General features: G+C 42.0%; 6 protein-coding genes across 6 annotated transcripts; 2 read left to right on the forward strand and 4 right to left on the reverse strand.

Moving 5' to 3' along the window:
• Window positions 1-2,457: 2,457 nt before the first annotated feature.
• Window positions 2,458-3,297, reverse strand: LOC120427077 (uncharacterized). Its single transcript, XM_039591919.2, has 3 exons — window positions 3,116-3,297; window positions 2,875-3,047; window positions 2,458-2,822 (listed from the first exon to the last, which is right to left on the reverse strand). The coding sequence occupies exons 1-3, from the start codon at window positions 3,149-3,151 to the stop codon at window positions 2,642-2,644; spliced, it is 390 nt and encodes a 129-aa protein (XP_039447853.1). The 5' UTR covers window positions 3,152-3,297; the 3' UTR covers window positions 2,458-2,641.
• A 2,013-nt stretch (window positions 3,298-5,310) lies between these two features.
• On the forward strand, window positions 5,311-6,939 carry LOC120427079 (uncharacterized). The gene is made up of 3 exons (XM_039591921.2): window positions 5,311-5,594; window positions 5,684-6,189; window positions 6,245-6,939. The coding sequence occupies exons 1-3, from the start codon at window positions 5,472-5,474 to the stop codon at window positions 6,375-6,377; spliced, it is 762 nt and encodes a 253-aa protein (XP_039447855.1). The 5' UTR covers window positions 5,311-5,471; the 3' UTR covers window positions 6,378-6,939.
• Window positions 6,850-7,750, reverse strand: LOC120427080 (ATP synthase subunit C lysine N-methyltransferase). Its single transcript, XM_039591922.2, has 3 exons — window positions 7,592-7,750; window positions 7,160-7,536; window positions 6,850-7,103 (listed from the first exon to the last, which is right to left on the reverse strand). Exons 1-3 carry the CDS (start codon window positions 7,698-7,700, stop codon window positions 6,936-6,938), a joined length of 654 nt encoding a protein of 217 aa, XP_039447856.1. The 5' UTR covers window positions 7,701-7,750; the 3' UTR covers window positions 6,850-6,935.
• Window positions 7,751-9,370: 1,620 nt separating this feature from the next.
• Window positions 9,371-10,335, forward strand: LOC128092567 (uncharacterized). The gene is made up of 3 exons (XM_052706654.1): window positions 9,371-9,550; window positions 9,610-9,860; window positions 9,968-10,335. The coding sequence occupies exons 2-3, from the start codon at window positions 9,611-9,613 to the stop codon at window positions 10,234-10,236; spliced, it is 519 nt and encodes a 172-aa protein (XP_052562614.1). The 5' UTR covers window positions 9,371-9,550; window position 9,610; the 3' UTR covers window positions 10,237-10,335.
• A 1,066-nt stretch (window positions 10,336-11,401) lies between these two features.
• Window positions 11,402-13,511, reverse strand: LOC120427072 (uncharacterized). The gene has a single exon (XM_039591910.2). It carries the CDS (start codon window positions 13,509-13,511, stop codon window positions 11,490-11,492), a length of 2,022 nt encoding a protein of 673 aa, XP_039447844.1. The 3' UTR covers window positions 11,402-11,489.
• A 6,065-nt stretch (window positions 13,512-19,576) lies between these two features.
• On the reverse strand, window positions 19,577-21,614 carry LOC120427070 (synaptic vesicular amine transporter). Its single transcript, XM_039591908.2, has 2 exons — window positions 21,104-21,614; window positions 19,577-21,041 (listed from the first exon to the last, which is right to left on the reverse strand). The coding sequence occupies exons 1-2, from the start codon at window positions 21,204-21,206 to the stop codon at window positions 19,666-19,668; spliced, it is 1,479 nt and encodes a 492-aa protein (XP_039447842.1). The 5' UTR covers window positions 21,207-21,614; the 3' UTR covers window positions 19,577-19,665.
• Between the last annotated feature and the right edge of the window lie 420 nt (window positions 21,615-22,034).

A 22,034-nucleotide genomic window follows, 5' to 3' on the forward strand; every position in this document is an offset into this window, starting at 1 on the left:
TAGTTTAGTTTTGCTAAAATTAGTTAAATTCAGTTAAATTTGAGTAAATTAAGTAAAATTTGGTTAGATTAAGTAAAATTTATTTATGTTTATTAAAATTTCGCTTCATTTAGTAAAGTTTGACTAAATAATGTAGTATTCAAGTTCAGTTAAAATGAGTTAAATTTACTTAAAATTTGATAAATTCAGATAAAATAAGTAAAATAGAGTTTAATTACTTTCAATTCAGTAAAATTGAATAAATTTACTTAAATTAAGTTAAATTATGTTTAATTTAACTAAATTTTGGTAAAATTTCGTTGTATTTGACTAATTTTAGTTAAATTTGGCTACATTAATATAAATTGTGATAAATTTTGTTGTTTGTTTGTTGAGTTTATTAATTTGACTTGTTAAATTTTGCTAAATTCAGTTAAGCTTGGTTAATTTTTGTTTAATTCTGTTGAATTCAGTTAAGTTCAATGAATTTTATTTAACTTCGCAAAATTGATTTAAATTAGGTCATTAAGATAAACTTAGTTAAAATTGGTAGAATCAAGTAGAGAAAAGTAAAATTTTTGTTATATTTAGCAAAATTGAGTCAAATTTGGTAGAATTTATGTCAATTCAATAAAATTAAGGTAAGTTCTGTTAAATTTAGTAAAATTTAGTTAAAATATTTTACGTTTGGCAAAATTTGGTAAAATTTAGTTCAATTTGGCTAAAATGAGTAAAATTTAGTTAAATTAAGTTAAAATAAGCTCAATTTAGTTGAATTTTGTTTGATTTAGTTTAATGTGGCTGAATTTGGGTTTATTTAAATAATTTTGCCTAAATTTTTAAATATTAAGTTAAATTTTATTGAATTTATTTAAATTAACTTTAATTTAGTTAAATTAAGTAAAATCTTGCTAAATTCAGTTTAATTTAGTTAAATAAAGTTAACTTTAGTTAATTTTCTAAAATTATTGTATATTTGTTTATCTTTGAATTTGTGTGTTTTTTATTTTTTTGGGTTTGTATTTTTGCATACAAACATTTTACATACAGCATTTTGCATTTTGTTTTTTTTTGCATTTTTGTATTGTATTGTATTTTTGTACTTTTGTATTTTTGTATTTTTGTTTTTTTTTGTATTTTTGTATTTTTGTATTTTTGGTTTTTTTTTGTATTTTTGTATTTTTGTTTTTTTGTTTTTTTGTATTTTTGTATTTTTGTATTTTTGTATTTTTGTATTTTTGTATTTTTGTATTTTTGTATTTTTGGTTTTTTCTGTATTTTTGTATTTTTGTATTTTTATATTTTTGTATTTTTGTATTTTGTATTTTTGTATTTTTGTATTTTTGTATTTTTGTATTTTTGTATTTTTGTATTTCTGTATTTCTGTATTTTTGTATTTTTATATTTTTGTATTTTTGTTTTTTTGTATTTTTGTTTTTTTTTGTATTTTTGTATTTTTTTTTTGTATTTTTGTATTTTTGTATTTTTTATTTTTGTATTTTTGTATTTTTGTATTTTTGTATTTTTGTATTTTTGTATTTTTGTATTTTTGTATTTTTCTATTTTTGTATTTTTGTATTTTTGTATTTTTGTATTTTTGTATTTTTGTATTTTTGTATTTTTGCATTTTTGTATTTTTGTATTTTTGTATTTTTGTATTTTCGTATTTTTGTATTTTTGTATTTTTGTATTTTTGTATTTTTGTATTTTTGTATTCTTTGTATCTCATTATTTATATTTAAGTGTTTTATATAACTTTTCTATTCCGTAGTTTTGTGTTTTTGTATTTGAGTATTTTGTATCTTTTTTTATTTTTTATATTTTGTTTTGTATTTTATGTTGAGTTTGTTTATGTTCTATATCTTTGAATTTATGTATTTTATTATGTAATTGGGTATTTTTGCCTATTTTAATAAGTTATTACGGAAACTTTTGGCCTCAAAAGAAATTCCTACTGTAGGATCAAAACCTAGTAAAAATTAAATCGATCAAAAATAAATGTTTTTGGGGAAAATAAACTATTGAGAACTTTGAAAAATAAAGCGCCTTCGGCAAGTGATTACACTCTTGGAAAAAGAAGCAAAAAAAGCACTTTAGCAAATCAACACTGGTCAGTTGAGGTGACGGAAGCCTTGTCGAAGTGATTCAAGCCACGGCGTGACACCCTCTGTGGTAGCGAGAGATGCAGCGAGTTGGACAGCACGGCCGCGGAACACTGAGTTGGCGGATAACTGGTTCGCTCCTTCAGCCGTTTGGCCTAGCAACGGCCACCGGCTGCGTTGGATGTTGGGGCAGACGTATTGGACAAACTGCTTCCGGTTTGGCTACGGCCGATTCGACGGCCGGCTCGAACAACATCTTGCGCTGGTCATGCAGCTTTTTGCGGCCACGTTGGCCGTTTTGGTCCTTGGGGATGCCAGCGGAGCGCCGCTTGGAAGAGGTTGCGGAGGAGGAAGCTTACGAAGACAACTGTCTACCTTAACTCGTGGTAGGTTCTCGGTAGAACGGATGCCTTGAACCTCCCGGTTTCCATAGCTAGGCGGTGTCGTAGTCTTGAGGTGGATAACCCTCCTGCTATTGGAGGGGATGGTCGACTATCCAACATCACTTTTCGTCGAATGGACCAAGCTCTTCTTCTACCAGGCCACCGGACTATGGCCGTTCAACTGATCACCTCCACCAAACTTTTTCGCCTTTCACCAGAGCCGTTTGTGCTGCTCATTGGATAAGGTGCAACGGCGATGTGCCTTGGAGAGTAGTTTCGACGGCAGATGATCTCCGCTCCGACCGCGTTCTGGCTCGAGGGCCAACTATTTGGGAATTTCCTCTGCTGAAAAACAATCCTGTGTCAGCTTTTTGTAAATAGCATTCCATCAAACAACTCCCGCAACATACCTTCCGATTCTCCGATTCCTGATCCGGTTATCCAGCTGGTGGCAGATCTTCCTTGGTTTGCCAAAGGTGGCCGTTTTGATCGGTGCTAGAGACGTGTTATCTAGCAGCGGCGGCTTCGAGTCTGCCAAGCCGTCCCTAGTGAATATTCCATCTTCTGGGGCAAACGAGCAAACCTGTTGTCGGGAAAATAAATCAAAATGAATGATTTTGTCTTAAATTCTAAATAAAATTTATTACACACCATCAATTTTGTAAAAAAAACAAGGCACTTTTTCATTTAAAAAAAACAACAACCTTGCAAACACGTTCCGACAGGTTCCGACTAGAAAGGAAAATGTTTGACGTTTGCGCGTTATGGAAAATTGAGAGAGTGTGAGTGGGCCATGAAGGAAGTATGGAGGTGTGCGTGTGCAACAAAAAAATCGAAAATTTTGAGGATTGTGTCTGAACTAAAGCGTCTGAACTGGCACTGGCGATGCCCGATAATCGCCCGCTCCCCCCCCAAAAGTTAGAGTGGGATCATCTTCCGTGAGCAGCCAGACTGTAATTTTCCGCTCGCTATCACTCACACAAAACACGTTGATTTTTTTAACCGAAAGGAACCACATTTTTCAACCAACCGACTTTCTTATTTGTTTCCACCACACGTTCTCCTTCTATCCAGCTTGGCTCGAACTCACGCACACTACAATCACACAGTTTGTACTACAATCGTTTTTTCCTGGTGCACTTTCCGGAGGGCATAGCGCTGGGCAGCCATGACAAAACAAATCGAAGCCAGAACAAAAACTAAGCATAAACACATATTTCTTGCAAATTTCCCAAGACTTCACGCTAGCCACAAGCACCGACGAATTCCGAATTGTGTACCATCACCTATGCGAAGTCAAACCGATTTTTTCCCGTGAAAAACGCGACGAAAACAAAAAAACACACGGACCGCCACGTTTAAGCGTCTGCTCTTGGAGGCAGTGCAGCAAGATCCTCTCCTTACAAATTCTTAAACTTGTGAAATAAAATAGGTAAATGATGAATGTTCGAGTTTTTATGGTTTGTCTAAAATTTTGCATGAACAAAATGTGCCGAAAGAAGCAATTTTCAGCATCCATTTGTCCATACAAGTTTCTATACAAATTTAAGAGATGGTCATACAAAAATGCATAGGAAATTAAAAAAAACTATATCTTCAGGTGCATTTTTCTGAGGTCTTCGGAATAGTTGTTAAAAGAAGTTGTTAGAAGAATTTCAAAAAGTGGTTTATTATGAATTTTGATAGAGAACGCATTCTGGTGAATACAAAAGAGACGTGATGTTCCTATTAGTTCCGATATTAGTCCTAATGCAGTGTCTCTCAACCGGATGAGGATAAGGATAAGGACGACTTTTTGCAAAAATCCTTAATACTTATCTGGCTCTGTCTTTGAACCTTAATGAAATTATTTTTGAATTCCTTGGGAAATATGTGAATTTCTTTGAAAACATTCAACAGCTTTTTGTTTTCTTAGATTTCATCTTGAAAGGTGTTTAAAGATATAGCTGACGAAAACTAAAAATATAATTGTATATTGGGGCGTATCGGGACACATGTGGCGAATGGGATTTGGTTTTCAATCAATTTCCAGATATAAAGATTTTGAGTGTTTTGAAAACTGCTGTCCCTATTCAAACTGTAGTCCCGATTGCCCTCAGTTGACGGCACGATGTTCCTCCCCACGTCAAATGTAAGTACCGTCAACTAGGGCGAATTGGGACATATGGGGCGAATTGGGACAGCAGTTTTAACCATGTTAGAACACAATATTTTGATTTTTCTTATTGGTTTCGGATAGAACAGACTTAAATCAACAAAATTTGTACATCCATTTCCAAATTGAAAACCTTTAAGTGCTCTAAACACTGCTGTCCCTATTCAGACTGTAGTCCCGATTCACCCCAGATGACGGTAGCTGCAGATCTCCTAATCTCTCTCAACTCCAAGCGTCTCAAGTTCTGATTTATTTAATTACACTGACCTACAAAAATTGACACAAATGACTGCGCAGGCTCAACTCCCCAGAAACACGTGCACCTTGAATTTTTCAAAAGTATTTAGACAGGGCCGAATGGTTTTTCTCCAAAGTTTGTATGGAGAATTAGTGCTGTTCGCTACTCCCACATATTGCATGCAATTTTAGCTTGATAGCAAGCGGAGCAAGCTAACAAAGGTACTTTGTGGATGAAGCCTAATGAGATTGTCTCCCTTTTTCGTTATTACAGCAGTTCCGATGGAACACCAACCGACCACGTGATTCTTCAAGCATGCTTTTAAGCCCACATGCGATGATTTCGCTTCGTTACCGGTTAAACATCGCCAATTCTAATTGGAATCCCGCTCGCAAACCTGTCATAATAACAGGTTGCGTCCGCTTAGGCCCTTTAGGCTTTGTGTACCGGAATGCAACCATCGGCCACGGTTGACGTTTCGTCGATTTGTTTGGGTTTTCCGTCGCGAAGGAAAAATTCCTCAACACACAAACCGCAACGCCAGAAACAGGTTGGTGAAGTCTTCGTATGACCGTAAACTTTGATAGCCGCTTGCAGCCGCCGGAACCCTCGCCATGAAGCCGTTCGTCGTGATCCGGAAGCTGGAGGGAGCGGACAACTTGCAATGCCAAACGGTGGTCAAGGACTTTGTGATGGCGGGTGCCTGGGACGCGTTCGTGTCCTGTCTGTTCCGCGAGGTGAGTGTCAATAACCTGTTTTTTTTATTGATTTTTATTTTTCTGTAATTGACCTGCGGTTTGTGTGGCTTCTTTTTGGCGGTGAACAGATTACGCTGCAGCTGGTGGTCATCGTGTGGGCGATCATGTTCATCTTCTTCGGGATTCCGCTGCTGATGTGCTGCGTTGCCATTCCAATCGTGGTCGGGTTGATACTGTTCACGACTTATGGGAGTTACTTCAACAAAGCGAATGAGCTGGCCATTCGGGGAGGGAACAAGCTGTGCTGGGTGGCGGAGATGTACGAGCCGCTGGTGTTTGATGGGCCGCTGGAGATTGACCGGTTCTACGAGGATGTTCCGAAGGTGGACAAGGCGCAGCTGAGTAAGATGAGACGGAAGATTGTGGGGACTATCTCCTGTCGGAGTCATTTGATATTGGAGAACTCGGGGTGGATTTACAGGTTGGCCGTTAGTCCCAGTTATCCGTTTGCGGAGATTGCTGAACAACTGATTATTCGAGTGCTGTCCAACGCGTTTGACAACCAGCTGTTTACGGTGGAAACGGTTACGTCGGAGTGTGACGAGTGCATCCGGGAGGTGTACCTGAAGCTGGGGTAAGGGATCTCTCAGAAATCACTTGAATTCATGGAAATAACTTTTATTTTTAAGCTTCACCCTCCGACTGGCCTACCACAAGCAAATTGTGGGCAACACGCTGAAGGTGATGAAGTCGCTGATTGGAATTGACCCGTTTGAGTGGAACCAGAACCGGGAGCAGATCAAGGTGGAGCTCGAAAACTGACTGACCTCACCATCATCCTCATATCAACGCATGACAACGATGGCGTCCATGACGCGATCCACTAGAATGATTCGAACTTTACACGCCCCGTTTTGCTAGTTCTGTAAGCTGGTCGCGACTTTGGTGCAACGATTAAGTTAAGGGTAGGTTAAGGGATGATGGTTTTAGTCTCTGCTGACACTGCTCGCTGGATTAGTCTCAATTATTAACAGTTGGTGGTTATCCAAATTTATCGGAAGCATTCTTGTGAAAAGTATTAGGGGCGTAGCGTTTGGCCATAAAACATAAAGTTAAATAATCATAAGAACATTTCGAATGAGTTTTGTAAAAGACTCGTTTGAGACATTATCAAACGTTCTCAAAATCTATCGCAAATCAAACATTCATGCTGAAAGAGTGAAAATTTAAAAACGATTTTCGTGATCAGGGACAGATTCCTTTGAATTCTGATTCGGAAAAAAACTGCCAACTATTGAGAAAGGTAAAAGTTACTGCGCATTTCAATGTACTAATTTATATATCTATTGAATAGTTTAACAAAAATTACAACTATACAAGCTAGGTGCTTTGTGTAACGTCTTTTCCTCCACTCCGATACACCCAAACCGAGTCGATTCCGGCGTCTATCGTTTTGGTTGGCTCCAGTGTCGGAAACGGGAAGCGACACGCTATGATCGTAGAGTCCGGCCGGGCTTCCGCTTTAATTTTGGTCTCCAGATCTGCCATCTTGAACGAAGTAAATGGTTTTAATATTTGTTAATTTTTCATATTACGCTATTTACCATCTGCTCCACTCCGAAAATCACGATATTGTTGTACCCGGAAATGTCGTACTTCCACAGGTCCTTCCGGAAGAACCGCGTCTGCCCAAAAACACCCCCGGACAGGGCAGCCAACCTTGAATAATACACCAGCCACGGGTTCAGCTCCACCCCGTGTGCCTCCATCCGGTGTGTCTTTGCGGCCGCAATCACGATCCTCCCATCGCCAGAACCAATGTCCAGCAGCCGGTTCCCCCTGGCCGCATCAGCCAGACGCACCGACGCCAGTACATTCTCGATCTGGCGGCTCGTGGCCGGAACGTACGGCAGGCAGTGTTTACGCAACGCCGGCGCCACAAACGGGAAGCACACGATGGAGAGGCCGACGGCGATGCCACCTAGCGAAAAATAACCGAGCTTAGTGGGTTAAAATAATTATTGGGTGGTACTTACCGGTCACGCCGATGAGAATCTTCCCGGAGATGGACTTGGTGGAAGCCGGTCCGGTGACTTTTGTGGTCTGGCCGAGGGCCTCGAGTGCGTTCAACTCGCTTGTTGACATTTTGCTTGACAACGAGCGATTGCGGTTTATGTCAGAGAGGAGATGAGAAAAGTCATAACAGATAGGGTATTTGTCCCTATTTTGGGCCTACTAAGCAGAGCGCACTTTTAATTTGATGTATTCTCAAAGGCTGCTATTGGCAGCCTAGTTTGTTTTACATGAAAAAGTTGGTTTTTTAATGCTTAATCTCGTACATTATCAACATTTTGATAAAAATGCCTTATATCGCTGTAAAAGCACGAAAAACTAAAACACTTTTTGCCCCTATTTTGGGGATATTGCTTCTAGCATACGACCTTCTTTGTGCATATTTTCGGCCTACCTTCTGATTGGTTGAAATCTCGAAGCACGTGGCGAACTTTTTTGACGTACGGTTCAGCCCCAGCTCGTACAGTTCAGCCCCAAAAAGTACGGTCACCAAACAGGCTAAATCGTTGTGCGGTTTCAAGCCACAAATCATCGTTAGAATGATTGATTTAACCAGTAACAGTTAAATTACGAGCATTAATTGAATGAGCATAATTTATTTCATTAATTTATGAGCTTTAAACATAATTAAATATTTGTTGCGCAGCCAATTATTTAATCCGTACTACGCGAGTAAGGACTTTGAGATGTGAAAGGCGCGCACACACTGTCACAGTTTGTAGAAGTGTCAAATGGACTGAAAATACAGGCATCGTCTACAAAATTAAGATAGTAACTTTGATTAAGAATATAATTGATTGGTGTCAGTTTAGTGATTGTTTTTTGAACCGGGATAATGCTAACCGCCAATAAAAACCTATTGCTGGTGGTTTGAGATTTGGGGGAAGGCTCTCATTCGTGTGCCGAGTGATGAAAGCCGTGACGCTGAGTGTCAACAAGCGGTAAGCAAAAGTGGTGAAAATTTTGGGCCTAATGGGCAATTAGTAATTTTCCACGAAAAATTTGACGAGTGATATGTTTATTCCGTTTTTTCCTATTTAAAAGGAAATAGTGAATTATTTTTGCCCACCAAACTGAAGCTAATGACAGCAAGAATCATTCCCAAGTGGCAGTTGCCTGCAAATTGACGGTGGAATGCACAATTTCGTCAAATTATGTTTGGTAGGCTCAATATAGGTACTAGGCCCAAAATAGGGACAAATACCCTAGTGTTGTTGGTTTTGTAAAGGGCCTATCTGATTGAGGAAAAGATCTAATGTGAAGTTTTTAAATTTTGAGTTATATTTATTATTATTTTTTTTTGCGATGGTGTATTTTGTAAGAACCCCCATCAAATTATTATTTTTAGAAAGGCGCTTGAAAGATTAAGTAAGAAACATTGCGTATTTTTTGTAGATATGACAAGCTACATTAGTGAAAAACTTTTAAATTTAATTGAACATTTGTTTCCGAAACAACTTTACTCCACACAAAAAAATATTACGGTAATGACAAAAGTAACTTACTTTTGAATTAAAAAGTTGTTAAAATTTGCTACATTAAAAGTTTTTTTCTTGTTTTGAAAATGAAAACTTTTACTGCTACAGTTTTTGAAAATCTGATTGCTCACTGAATTAAAAGTTTTTACTTTTAATTCGACTGTAAAATTTCTTTCATTTTGACGTTCTCGTGTACCGTGTACGCCTAAGTCGCAAATGTAAACAAACACTTTGGTGGGTCCGGTGGTGCTGGTGAGTCTAGGACGCAAAGCAAAGCCGACCGCGGCAGCAGCCAGGACTCGGACGCGGAAACCTTCGTGAGCCAAACAGCAGCAGCGGAACGCCTTCGAAGGAGGGTGGTGCAGGAGCGGGACGAGGTCGAGTGCTCGTAAAGGACAAGGCCAGCTTCCTGCAGGAACTGCAGCTGTTCCACGGCCGGAATGCGTAAGAAGGAAGCTTGGGTGTTTTGTGGGGTTTGTGATTGATTTTGTTTGTTTTTGTAGGATGAGAGGTAGGAATGTGGATTCGCACCGGTTGTATTGGGTGGTGGTGGCCCGGGATTGGTGGTTGAAGGTCAATTCGCGTGAGGACTGGGGCGAGATCATCGAGGAGATGGCGCTGCCGAAGCGTTGCGTGAACAACGAGATTGCGTTGAAGAAGATTAACTTCCGGTTTTTGGACAAGTACGCGAAAGTTTATTTTCACGATGGGCCTCCGACGAAGAGGAGGACGACGAAAAGCTACATAATCGGAGGTGGTCAGCGCAGATGTTGCACTCAGTGCCGGCGGTTTACAGCACCGGTGAGTATTGAGAATGTGTGCAGTGGCTAACTAACTTCACTTACTTTCCATCTCTTTTAGCAACTTCCCGCCCACAAACACTCACGTCGCGACGGCGCAGCTTCAGCCGAATGAATCTGGACAGTGAGCCAAAAAAAAATCTGTGTCATTTTCGAAGTAGGATTACGTGCTCAAAATCGAACTCCTTTGCGAGAGCCTCATCAACTCCATGTTCCGGATGCGCTTCCAGGATCGGGAACTCCCCGTTCAGGCACTTTACTTTCCAGCCGGGAAACGTTGACCACCCTTCCCGAATCAATGGCCAACTCCGCCAAGACTGTCCTGATTGAGGCCGGAAACGTGACCATCGTGTTACACTGCTGTCGCGCATCGAAGTCTCCATCCGGAACCGTCCAGCCTGGGGTATTCGGAAGTGACCGGTGGCGTACCGTATGAAGCAGAAGCTAGTGGAGAAGCGTTAAATACAAAAAAAGCGTTTTTCTAACATACTGTTTAATTTTTTATAAATAAATGTAAAAAACCAAGCACATTTTTCTGAAATTATCCCTGTAGTGCTGAATGTTGTGTATTCTTGCCATAAAAGGTTTCTTTTCCAATTAAAAGTAAAATACTTTTACCAATACAACGATTTTGTTCCATAAATGCATGGTAGTATCAAAAACTTTCCAACTTTTAAATTGAAAAGTTTGAACTTTCTACGAATATTCACCAACGCGAACTTTTAATCCAACGAACGATCTTTTTAAATTTAGAGTATTTTTTCTTTGTGTGTCTGACCATTCAAATCTATTTTTTTAAATTTTCTGAATTTACTAGAAATGACAAAAAAAAATACAAAGATAAATACAAGTAACTATACAAAGATACAATAGATTCACTTAAGTTTTTGATTCTCAATAGAAACTTGCATGCAAGTTTGTCTGGGGAAATGTTTATTTATGAAAAAAAAATAAAAATTTCTCCTGCAAAACTCAACGAAACTTAACAGAATTGAGCATTTCAGGAAAGGAGAGAAAACTTTCTACAAGAGTATGTATAATATTTTAATAAATTTTTATCAGTTTTTGTAAACTAACAGCATAGACAACAGTTTACCAACTAGATATTTATTTTTGCCTTTATTTCACAAACATATTTGATTTCACAAACATATTTGATGCCGGTAAAAATAAAAAAAATCAAAATTCAGATTTTTTGTCAAAAAAAAAAATGATTAATTTTACATCAGGAATTGGTGAATATTCATCAGTTTTTTTTTATGAATATTCGTCAGGTTTACATTTTTACACATTTTTTAGGTAATTATTAATTTAGGTAAAATGTAAACCTGATATTCATCAAAAAACTGATGAATATTCACCAATTTCTGATGTAAAATTAATCATTTTTTTTACAAAAAATCAGAATTTTGAACAATTTTGAAAAAGTGGAAACCAAATTTTCAAAATTTAAATATTAAATAATAGACAAGAAAAATAACGACACCAGACACCAATAGCTAGGCAAGAAGGATGACTGACCACAATGGCCAGTGGTTCAAAAAACCTAATTCATTGTTGCACATTCCCCAAAATTAAACTTGTCACTCCATTTTGCCTACGGCAAACTTGACCCTTCTTTTGCTCCTCAACCTTAACGGTCCCAGCTCATTTCCACCACGCCGTTTCTTCACCGGCTTCATCCTTTTGTGTACAATAAGCTCCAGAATAAACACCACCAGCGCCAACCCATTCAACACCAGATAGTAGTAAAACACATTCTTCCAAACGCCCAAATTGAACCTCCGCGCTCCGGCATCCAGCCCCATCCGGTGCTGGTCCCGGTTCTTCTCGATCATGTACAACGTTTCCTTGAACTGGATCCGGCTCAGCTCGTTCTCGACGATTCCGGCCTCCACACAGCGAACAGTAATCTCGTTCAGTGGGTCCAAAAGCGGTGAGTCCTTGGGCAGCGCCATGGCCGTGTAGAACTCGAACACGTGCTCGCCGATCACGTGGATCAAACTCTGCATGCGCTCGTCGTCGTAGAATCGTGCCTTCACCACACCCGCTCTAAGATCGTGAATCATTACGGCCGTCGCCCGGGAAGCGAGCATGGTCGCGATCAGGGCAGCTCCGGTTACGTTTTTGCCGGCCACGGACGACTTTCGCGAGAGCTTTTTGTACGGGATGTCTTGATCTTGGACTTCTTTACGGGCTGGCTGGATGAAGGTAGCGTACGCTACCGGGATCATGGGCACCAGCTTGGAATCGAGAAGTTCATCAATCTTTTGTATGTCGTCGAGGTGATCGTTGTTCGTGTTTAGACGTTTGATGATGATCGCTTGCCAGATCGAGTAGGTTATGATCGTGTACAGCAGGATTCCGGAGAAGATCAACCGGGCATGGATGCGAGTAGGGAGTCTTGTGGACACAGCTAAGGTAACCGCCAACGTGTGCATCATCAATCCGGGGAACTTGTTTTGCCGATCGATGAGCTTCAACAGTAGAGGGACTGTCGTAGCAAGAATGATGTTTACCGCGTAAAAACTCCACGTGAATGTGTTGAAGAAGACTCGATCTCTGCTTCGTGAGTTGTAGTAGTTCTGTGGGACTATGAAGATCAATTTAGTCGTAGTTAGCTGCCGCAGGTATTGTAAATTTCTACAGTTGTAGCTGTGTATGATCCGCGAATTCGCCGCCAAGTCGATTTGACTGTTCTCGATGAGTTCTAGCGAACCCCCAAGCGATCCGTTTGGGTAGACAAACCCCGTCGATAGCTGGCTGGGAAGAATTACAAACTCGGTGGTAAAGTTCAAGTGTTGTCGCATGATTTCCACAATCTCTCCGTCTAAATACGTAAACCTCTGGATCTTTCCCTTCGGGCCTCGCACAGCCAATGACATCAGGTCAACATCCGCGATGGCAATTTTCAGTGGAAACTTATTCAAGCTGTGTATTCGATCGTGCAAGAACTGTTGCACAAACTCCACGTACGCGGTCACGTCTTCCAAATCCACGATCACCTCACACTCCAAGTTCCGCTCGTCGATCGTGCCCGGTTCGGTGCGGTACGGGTTCAGCAAGCAGGACTCGATACTAGCGTCATCAGCTCGGTTCAGCACAAACATGTTCGGCACCCGATAGTCGATCCAAGCCCGACGAAACAATCTCAATATCTCCTTCTGAGTAAGTCGGTAACCAACCAGAACCAGCTTAGCAATGGGATTCAACTGGGCAGCTCCAGGGATCAGCTTGTCCATAAAGACCTCGTACGTTGCTCGGCTCAGGAATCCCTCCAGATGTGAGTACGGGTTGATGTCCAGACTATTCTCGGACATCTTGCGCTTGTACACCTGCTTTAGTAGTTTGTCAACGGTGTACAGCGTAAGGGGTTGCTTCAGACCGTCCAGCGTGCACTGGAGAGCCGTTACCGAGGGATTTTGGCCGTCCGAGGTCTCCACCACGTTGAGATAGTGCAAATCCTCCAGCAGCCGCTTGATGAGCTCGATGTAGATCACGTTGCTGGTAAGGGTACAGTAGGATGTGGGCATTACGAAGGAGTAGTTGGAACTGGTGGCCGAGGATGCCAGGGCCACCGTTAGGAGAAGCGTTATCGCACGCATTTTCGAATACTTTTGAGGGTGTTAAGCTCATGGTTGATGTTTTATATTGTTGCTGTTACAAGGGAGAAGAATGAAACGTTTAACTTTGTTTAATCAAGATTTTATCTTCTTCGGTTATGGTTTGAATATTCGAACACAATGGCCCCATACAAATCTAGAAGCTTAAACTGAGGAATGCTCATTTCTACTATCAATCGTTTACTTATCTTGAATATTTTAGTTTTCTAAAGGTTTGCCAAACAATGTTTTGTCAGCATGCACCTAAACCACTTTTTAAGTTTCTTATTGATCCTTCTTCGATTCCATTGGTCCATCAAAAGCTCCCCCACGAACACAACGCTAGCCAGTAACAGTAAAAATCCCCACACATAAACGAAAAACCGTAGCTCGCTCCAACCGACCATGATCGGTTCTTTCACTTCAGACTTGAACTTCCCGTCCCGATAGCGCCGGATGTACGCCAAATATCCATCATGAGCCATGTAGTCCAAGTTGTGCTTCACGAGACCTCCTTCGACGAACTGCATCGTGATTTGGTTCAGCGGTTCGATGTACTTTGAACTGGCCGGAACGAGTGCCGCCACGTGGAAATCTTGCACAATCTCCGGGATCACGTGCAGTAGATCTTCACCCGTTTTGGGATCGTAAAAGATCGGCATCAGCTTGTTGATCGGGGCACCTCCCAGGAGGGCCGCCATCGAGCGATTTTGAGCGACCTGTTGGAGCAGTTTTACTTGATCGGTGTCACCGACGATGATCCGATCGGTGAGACCGAGCTCCTTAATTCGATCCTCGTCGAACCGAACCAAGTCAGTCATGGACGAGTGGAGCGCTAGCTTTAGGGAGGTATCGCGGATGAGTTCCTGGATGCTGTCGATGTCCCGCGCAGTTGTGAAGAGGTTCATCTGCTGGACCATATTTGCTTGAAAGAAATTATACATGATGAACTGGAACAGGATCAAGCTGATCCAGTAGAGTCGCTGTGAGGATACAGCGCGGATTGTTACGGCCATGTTGGTTACGACGTTGACAGTTCCTAGGATGGCTCTCGCCCATGATGGTTTGGGCTGGCCAGGATTTGACTTTGAGCGAACACATTCAAGGATCATCAGACCCAGCGGAAACCAGAAAATGATACTCATGTGGAATCCGGAAATTTCAGAGGATACAATCGAGAGGCGAAGTCCGTGCTTGGAGGTGTTATAGTAGTTCTTGGGAACGACATACCGGAAATGAACGCGCCTTGTCGGGAACAGATACTGCACGTTGGTAGTGTTGATGAAGTACATGGTCTGGGACTTGCACATGTCAGCCCGTTCGTACTCGATGTCGCCGAGCGCCCCACTGAACGTTCCGTTCGGCTGTTGATAGCCCAAGACGGTGTATGGATTCATGTAAACTGGTGTAAAGTTGAGCATTTTGGCCATGGCCAGCAGCATTTCATCGTCTACGAAGACCACACGCTTCGAATCGTAGGTATTTCGATTGGGATCAGTGAACATGGTGACCCGGAACCTGCCGTTCACCTGCTCGTCATTTTGCACAGAGTTTTCAATCAGGAACGTTACATCTTCCGAGGTGGTACCGCTTCGACACAGTACACTATTCCGACTGCTACTAATTACACATAGTCGTTTAGAGGACCCATCAATGATCAGTGCCACCGTACGGGTGACCAGTTGGATCGTCGATCGAAGGTTTCCAATGTACTGATCTACGGTTCCGAACATGATCATCAAACCTATTTCTTCAAAGTCCTGGAACTCTAGCAAGGTCGTAGTTCGCGTGAAGTTGACCTTCTGGGTCGCGATTAGCAGGACTCCGTTGAAGTTGAGGCGCCATACGCGGTTGTCTGAAAATAAATCTTTTAGGTACAGGGGTAATACATTTCGTAGGAGTGTCATACATCTGTTCAACGAGCGGTAAACGGTGTAGCTCAATGAATCTTGCCAAAGGTTTGGCTGTAGGAGGCAGTTGAACCATTCCGCGTACATAGGAAATACTGCAACTTCCGAAACATTCTGAAAGCAACAATTCTGAATATTGTTTCAACCTGTTAAGAAAATTCTACCTTAAAATATTCTCGCAGGACATCCCTAACTATATCCGAGGGAAAGTTTGTACAAACATCTTCGAGTTTGTGTATTTTAGCTTCAGTTGGGCTAATTTTAAGCAACACAATCAAAATCAGTCCTAATGCCTTGGTAAACATTTTAACTTTGTTTGATGCCCAAACTTGCCCCGTATTTAAAGGCTCCCAATTTTCTTTTATTCCTCGAAGTTTGGTCTAATTTGCCTGTCATCGTCAGCTTAATAAGCTGATAAACAATCTCTGCCAGTTCATTGAAAGAATGCGCATGATTAATATCACCAAAATTGTCCTTTAACAAGCAAAGAGAGCATTGCCCTTTTAACTCATTTTACCATCGTCAAACCGAGCTAAATCAAATAAAAAACGGCTTCTGAAATCATAAGAATTTCTGCTTTGTATACTCCACTTCAAGCGGTTTCCAGCATCAAGGATTACTGACCAGTCTAAATGGAATTATTGCTCAGAATTACTTGGAATTACCAGAAACTATTTAGAATTACACAACAAATTTAAGAATCACAGTAAAAAACTTTGAATTGCTGCCTTGCTGATTGGCACATTTGAATCGATATTCAAATGTTTTTTTTTGTCAAAACAAGTTAATGTTTTTAAAAATGTTTGCCTTTGCCTGCAGAATTGGTGCGTCCATCCCGTGTCATGGGACCGGCTCCGAAGTGGCCAGATTGGTCCAAAAGGGTCTTTTTTTTGTAAAGGTCCTATGAGCTAGTGTGTTTTATATGTATATTATAAAAGGACATTTAAAAACTAACAATTCAAAGTGAAAGCAACAGGTTCTGTTGCAAACAATAATGCCTAAATTGGGATTCAGACTCAGCACACCTAGGGAATCACTGTATTATTCATTAATGGATCCATTTCTTTCTCCCATAGTGGACCCCCTGAAGGGTTTTTAGCGAAAAATTAAATAAAATCTCAATTTTCTACATTAATCTTTTATTAAGCATGTTCAAAACAATACAATATTGACTGACTTACTCCTCCATTACGCAAAAATATCTATCATGATTTAATGTGCTAATGATTTACAAAACAATGCTTTTTCAGCATGTTTCTAAGACACCTTCTTATTTTCCTATTGATCCTTTTTCGATTCCACTGATTCAATAAAAGCTCACCCACAAACACAACACTGGCCAGTAAAAGCATACATCCCCCCAAATAAACAAAAACCTTCAGCTCGTTCCATCCAACCATGGTCGGTTCCTTCACCTCCGGCTGAAACTTCCCGTCCCGATAGCGCCGTACATATGCCAAATATCCATCGTACGCGATATGGTCCAAGTTGTGATCTACGAGTCCTCCCTCGACGAACTGCATCGTGATTTGGTTCAGCGGTTCGATGTACTTCGAGCTGGCCGGAACGAGCGCCGCCACGTGGAAATCGAGCACAACCTCCGGGATTACGTGCAGCAGATTTTCACCAGTTTTGGGATCGTAAAAGGTCGGCACCAGCTTGCTGACAGCGCCGTTTGCCATAAGGGCCGCCATCGAGCGATTTTGGGCGACCTGTTGGAGCAGCTTTGCCTGGTCGGTGTCGCCGATGGTGATCCGATCGGTAAGGCCGAGTTCCTTTATTCGCTTCTCGTCCAATCGAACCAAGTCGGTCATGGACGAGTGGAGCGTTAGCTTTAGGGGGGTTTCGTGGATGAGTTCCTGAACGCTTTCAATGTCCCGTGTGGTCGTGAAGAGGTTCATCTGCTGGACCATGTTTGCTACGAAGACGTTGTACATGATGAACTGGAACAGGATCAAGCTGACCCAGTAAAGTCGCTGTGAGGAAACCGCGCGGATTGTGACGGCCATGTTGGTTACGACGTTGACGGTTCCTAGGATGGCTTTCGCCCATGATGGTTTGGGCTGGCCAGAGCTTGACTTTGAGCGAACCCATTCGAGGGTCACCAGACCCAGCGGAAACCAGATTATAATACTCATGTGGAATACGGTTATTTCGGTGGATACAATCGAGAGGCGTAGTCCGCGCTTGGACGTGTTGTAGTAGTTCTTAGGGACGACGTACTGGAACTGAACGTTTGTGGTTGGAAATAGAAACTGCACTTTGGTAGTGTTGATGAAGTACACGATCTGGGACTTGGACATGTCGGCCCGTTCGTCTTCAATGTCGCCGAGTGCTCCGCTGTACGTCCCGTTCGGTTGCTGGTAGCCCAAGACGGTGTCCGGATTCATGTAGACCGGTGTGAAGTTGAGCATCCTTGCCATGACAAGCAGCATTTCTTCATCCACGAAAACCACTCGCTTCGAGTCATCGGTATTACGATTGGGATCCGGGAACATGGTGACCCGGAACTTGCCGTTCACTTGCTCGTCACTCTGAACAGAATTATCAACCAAGAACGTTACATCTTCCGAGGTGGCACCACTTCGACACAGAACTCCGTTCTGACTGCCACTAATTACACAGAGCCGTTTAGAGGACCCATCAATGATCAGAGCCACCGTACGGGGCACCATTTGTATCATCGATCTAAGATTTCCAATGCACTGATCTATGGTTCCGAACATTACCATCAGAGCAATATCTTCAAAGTCCTTAAACTCAAGCAATGTTGTAGTTCGCGTTAAGTTGACCTTTTGGGTCGCGAGCAGCAGGACTCCGTTGAAGTTGAGGCGCCACACGTGGTTGTCTGAGGGAAGGTCCTAATTAGTTAGATTGCAATAGGTTTAAAAGGTATCCCGTACATCTGTTCAACGAGCGGTAAACGGTATAACTTAGGGAGTCTTGCCAAAGGTTAGGCTGTAGAAGGCAGTTGAACCATTCCGCGTACATTGGAAATATTGCGACCTCCGAAACGTTCTGAAAGCAATATTTTTGATTTTTTTTCTCAACTTGTTAAGGAAACACTACCTTGAAATACTCTCGGACGACATCCCTAACCATATCAGAGGAAAAGTTTGTGCAAACATCGTCGAGTTTGTGTAAATTAGCTCTAGTTGGGCTACATTGGAACACCAACATTAAAATCAGTCCTAATTCTTTGGTAAACATTTTAACTTTGATAACTACCCAAACTAGCCCGTATTTATAGACTCCCAATATTTGTTTACTCCACGGAGTTTGGTCTGATTTACCTGTCATCGTCAACTTAATAAGCTGATAAACAATCTTGACTAGTTCATTGATAAAATACTCCTGATAAGGATCGCTGAAATTTTCCCGGAAAATGTGGGACGCAAAGAGAGTATTGTCCCTCGAACCCAATTTACGACTGCCAGACAAGCTCAATCTAGTAAACATAGGCTGATGACGCAGACAGTCTCACAGGCAGGCGTAGGTGGGTCGCTTAGTGCTTGGTACGCACCAAGTACGGACTAGGTACTTCGATGAGGCATGGGTCGACAAGACGATTGATTCGTGGGAGGTGCTTTCTAGTGACCTTTGATTGGCTACTTTTCTTTTAATTTTGATACATTCCAAGCCGTTATGGTCATTATTTTGAACTCTTTCGAAGTCAAAACTGACTACAGTTTAATCAAAAATTCCTTGATAAGAAATTAAGCTGTACGACAAAGCAGTTTGTAATATTTGTGTCATCATAAGTATTAACCATTGAACCTACTCTTACATCAGAATTGTTTATTCAAATTTTCATCATGTTCTTTGGTTTCTATCAATTCGAACTATGTACTATGCGTCTACTCAGAAAATTGATTTACACTTCATTTCATGGAGCCAATTAATGGTCTCCTAGTTAATAAATTTCATGACATGCCTAGTTCAGTAGCAGCAACCATCGAATCAGTTTCGTTAGTAGTGTAATCAAATCAGTACTTTCCACATGCAGAGATATCCATCCAGACAAAACACGCTGCACGGCGCATGTCCATCCCGAACGGAACGAAAACAAACTTTCGGCTTCGACCACGAGAGCTCGCACTTCGACAACCTCCCCCTCCTCGACGGCGACATCCAACATTCAGTAAAACACCCATCCACTCTAAGTATACGATACATTTAATCCATTATTGAATGCCCTAGGCAGCGATGGCTGCGTCGTTGCGATAAGCGAGCTCTTTACGGCTCATTTAGTTCACCGCGTTGTAGAACCTCCTGTAGTTGCTTCCGTCCGCGGCCGGTTCCAGGGCTGTGGTTAGCGGCAGCTCGGAACGCTTCTGCAGTACGATCCGGACTGATTCGCGCATTCCCGAGTAGATCAGCAGGGGTCCGTAGGCAAGGTTCAGGATCCCGATGGTTCGCATTAGCCAGGGGAAGCCGATGAGTGGGACCAGCTCGCCTCCTAGGATGGGTGCTGCCGAGTACGCCAGGCTTACTGCGATCTGCTGGACGGCGTAAACGGCGCCGTAGTTTGGAGAGGACTCACAGCTGTCACTTTCGGTGTCGCTTCCGCTCTGACTGTCGACCAGTGTTGCTAGGAGGGGGACAAGGGCGGCGTCCAGCACGCCGATTCCAAGTCCTAGTCCGAAATGTGGGAGTAGAAGTTCGAACACTGCAGTAGCCGATGGGATCAGGATGCAGGAGACGCCAACAAGTGTTAGTGCTAGGATGGCTACTTTCATTTGGCCGAACCTGTAGGCGATTCCACCGAAAAAGTTCGTTCCAACCCAGTACCCGATGGAGTCTGGGATGAAGACCGTACCCAGTTGCCACTTTTTCGGGTGCAGCATGCTCATCATCCAGAGTGGGAGGCAAGGCTCCAAGATAGACATTGCAGAGGTTGAGATCCATATGGCGCCTACTATGATCAAGATCAACCTGTTTGTCAACAAAGGCCACCATCGCGAGCCACCATCTTCCACGACGATCGACGACGAATGGTGACGCACGGTAAGATCCAGTGTTGCCAACTGCATGGTCAGCGTAAACAAGCACAAAACTGTCAAAATGTGGAACGGCGCCGCTTTCCCCAACAGATCGTAAGTTATCCCACCGAATGGATATCCGATCAGCACGCCTACTGCGATGCTGCCCAAGATGGTTCCCATGATCTTGGAGCGCTTGTCCGGCTCGACGTACAGCTGGGCAACAAGGCTCATGCCGCAAACGGAAATGCAAGCAGAGCCTACTCCGTGAACTGCTCGCGCTACAAACAGCGACGCGTACGACTGGCCGAAAGCAAAGATGGCGGACGCCACGAGCAGATTCAGCGTTCCGAACAGAATCGGCAAGCTGTACCCAATCCGTAGTGACAAATTGCCCACGATTGGGTTGCAGATCAACTGGACCAGCGCCTTCACGCCCAGCAGTATCCCGATGGAACCATTTTCGGACTCGAGCGATACCGAGCGCTCAGTCTTAACGTTGGTAAACGGCACATGGCCGGAGCTGCCACCGATTAGCTTTGGTACGTAGTGCAGGTCGAAGTTCTTGTAAATAACACTGCTTGGAATCGAAAAGTTGGCGCTGGAGTAGAAGTGAACCAGGTAGTCCGGGAGAATCGGTACTGTTGAAAGAATACACAAGTTGAATCAAGGTGCAACAGAATCTTAACAATGCCATCCTCACCAATAACCGTCAACAGCATGTTGTCCAGAAACAGTGAAATGTAGATGATGAAAGCTATGAAGGCACGGCTCTGTCTTCTATCTTCACACATAAATGGAAACATATTGTAGCAAGTGATTCACGATATCTACGCTAGAAACTTGAAATCTTCACAACTTTTCCAACTACCGTCTAAAAAACTACTCAAACTGCACTTTTTCCTTAAACAGGCTAGTTTAACTGAAGCCTTTCATTCAAATTAATCACTCTCAAACAGCTTGATCCAGCTGAATCACACAGCGTGAGCAGGAGCAGTATCGTAAAGACTCGACTGGTTCGGTGCGCTATCAACAAGTATCTGGTCGGTGGGGTTGCGCTCGTTGGATGGCAATTTGCAGCCGATTATAATGGTTGATTGAACACGATGCGACGATGCTATTCGTGTATCCTTTCTCGTGTTTGTATGTTGTACAACAGAAGGTTCAGCACGTGGAGGTGATAATATGTGAAACGGGAAAGAATGAATGGGATAAAAAAAGGTTCAAAATAAGCTGCTGAACTTTGTAGTGCTTTTTTGTCATTATTACAAAATCGAGGATTCATGAAATCAAAAATATCTTTTGAATATATTTTAAAGAAGCTTTGTTCAAGTTTTGAAACCAATTAAAAGAACAGCAGAACAAAAAAAAACACACCAGGAATTGACTAGTTAAAATTGCTTTAACCCTTTACAGCCCAAATCGGCATTTATAATTTTAATTATGTTTGGTTGAAAAGGATTTTACCAGAATACTTTTACAAAACAACCAATGCACCATGGGTTACATTTTTAATTCTATCATTTGAATTTCTTATCCAAACTTCAAATAATGCAACAGAGTACATGAGAAGTATTAAAATCATAACATGTTTAACATTGTTTAACCCTTTCAGGCTTGATGGGTCATATATG

Source organism: Culex pipiens, chromosome 1 (genome assembly GCF_016801865.2).
Source record: "Culex pipiens pallens isolate TS chromosome 1, TS_CPP_V2, whole genome shotgun sequence".
Classification (NCBI taxonomy): domain Eukaryota; kingdom Metazoa; phylum Arthropoda; class Insecta; order Diptera; family Culicidae; genus Culex; species Culex pipiens.

What these genes read in the sequence shown, in the direction of transcription:
- LOC120427072 (XM_039591910.2), bottom strand. Translation starts at nt 13,511, where the DNA reads ATGCGTGCGATAACGCTTCTCCTAACGGTGGCCCTGGCATCCTCGGCC.
- LOC128092567 (XM_052706654.1), top strand. Translation starts at nt 9,611, where the DNA reads ATGAGAGGTAGGAATGTGGATTCGCACCGGTTGTATTGGGTGGTGGTG. An exon ending in GAAAAGCTACATAATCGGAG is followed by an intron (nt 9,861 to 9,967) that starts GTGGTCAGCGCA and finishes CATCTCTTTTAG; the next exon opens with CAACTTCCCGCCCACAAACA.
- LOC120427070 (XM_039591908.2), bottom strand. Translation starts at nt 21,206, where the DNA reads ATGTTTCCATTTATGTGTGAAGATAGAAGACAGAGCCGTGCCTTCATA. An exon ending in CATGCTGTTGACGGTTATTG is followed by an intron (nt 21,042 to 21,103) that starts GTGAGGATGGCA and finishes TTCTTTCAACAG; the next exon opens with TACCGATTCTCCCGGACTAC.
- LOC120427079 (XM_039591921.2), top strand. Translation starts at nt 5,472, where the DNA reads ATGAAGCCGTTCGTCGTGATCCGGAAGCTGGAGGGAGCGGACAACTTG. An exon ending in TGTCCTGTCTGTTCCGCGAG is followed by an intron (nt 5,595 to 5,683) that starts GTGAGTGTCAAT and finishes GGCGGTGAACAG; the next exon opens with ATTACGCTGCAGCTGGTGGT. An exon ending in GAGGTGTACCTGAAGCTGGG is followed by an intron (nt 6,190 to 6,244) that starts GTAAGGGATCTC and finishes TTTATTTTTAAG; the next exon opens with CTTCACCCTCCGACTGGCCT.
- LOC120427080 (XM_039591922.2), bottom strand. Translation starts at nt 7,700, where the DNA reads ATGTCAACAAGCGAGTTGAACGCACTCGAGGCCCTCGGCCAGACCACA. An exon ending in GATTCTCATCGGCGTGACCG is followed by an intron (nt 7,537 to 7,591) that starts GTAAGTACCACC and finishes ATTTTTCGCTAG; the next exon opens with GTGGCATCGCCGTCGGCCTC. An exon ending in TTTTCGGAGTGGAGCAGATG is followed by an intron (nt 7,104 to 7,159) that starts GTAAATAGCGTA and finishes ACTTCGTTCAAG; the next exon opens with ATGGCAGATCTGGAGACCAA.
- LOC120427077 (XM_039591919.2), bottom strand. Translation starts at nt 3,151, where the DNA reads ATGAAAAAGTGCCTTGTTTTTTTTACAAAATTGATG. An exon ending in TTTTTTTTACAAAATTGATG is followed by an intron (nt 3,048 to 3,115) that starts GTGTGTAATAAA and finishes TCCCGACAACAG; the next exon opens with GTTTGCTCGTTTGCCCCAGA. An exon ending in AGGAATCGGAGAATCGGAAG is followed by an intron (nt 2,823 to 2,874) that starts GTATGTTGCGGG and finishes AAGCTGACACAG; the next exon opens with GATTGTTTTTCAGCAGAGGA.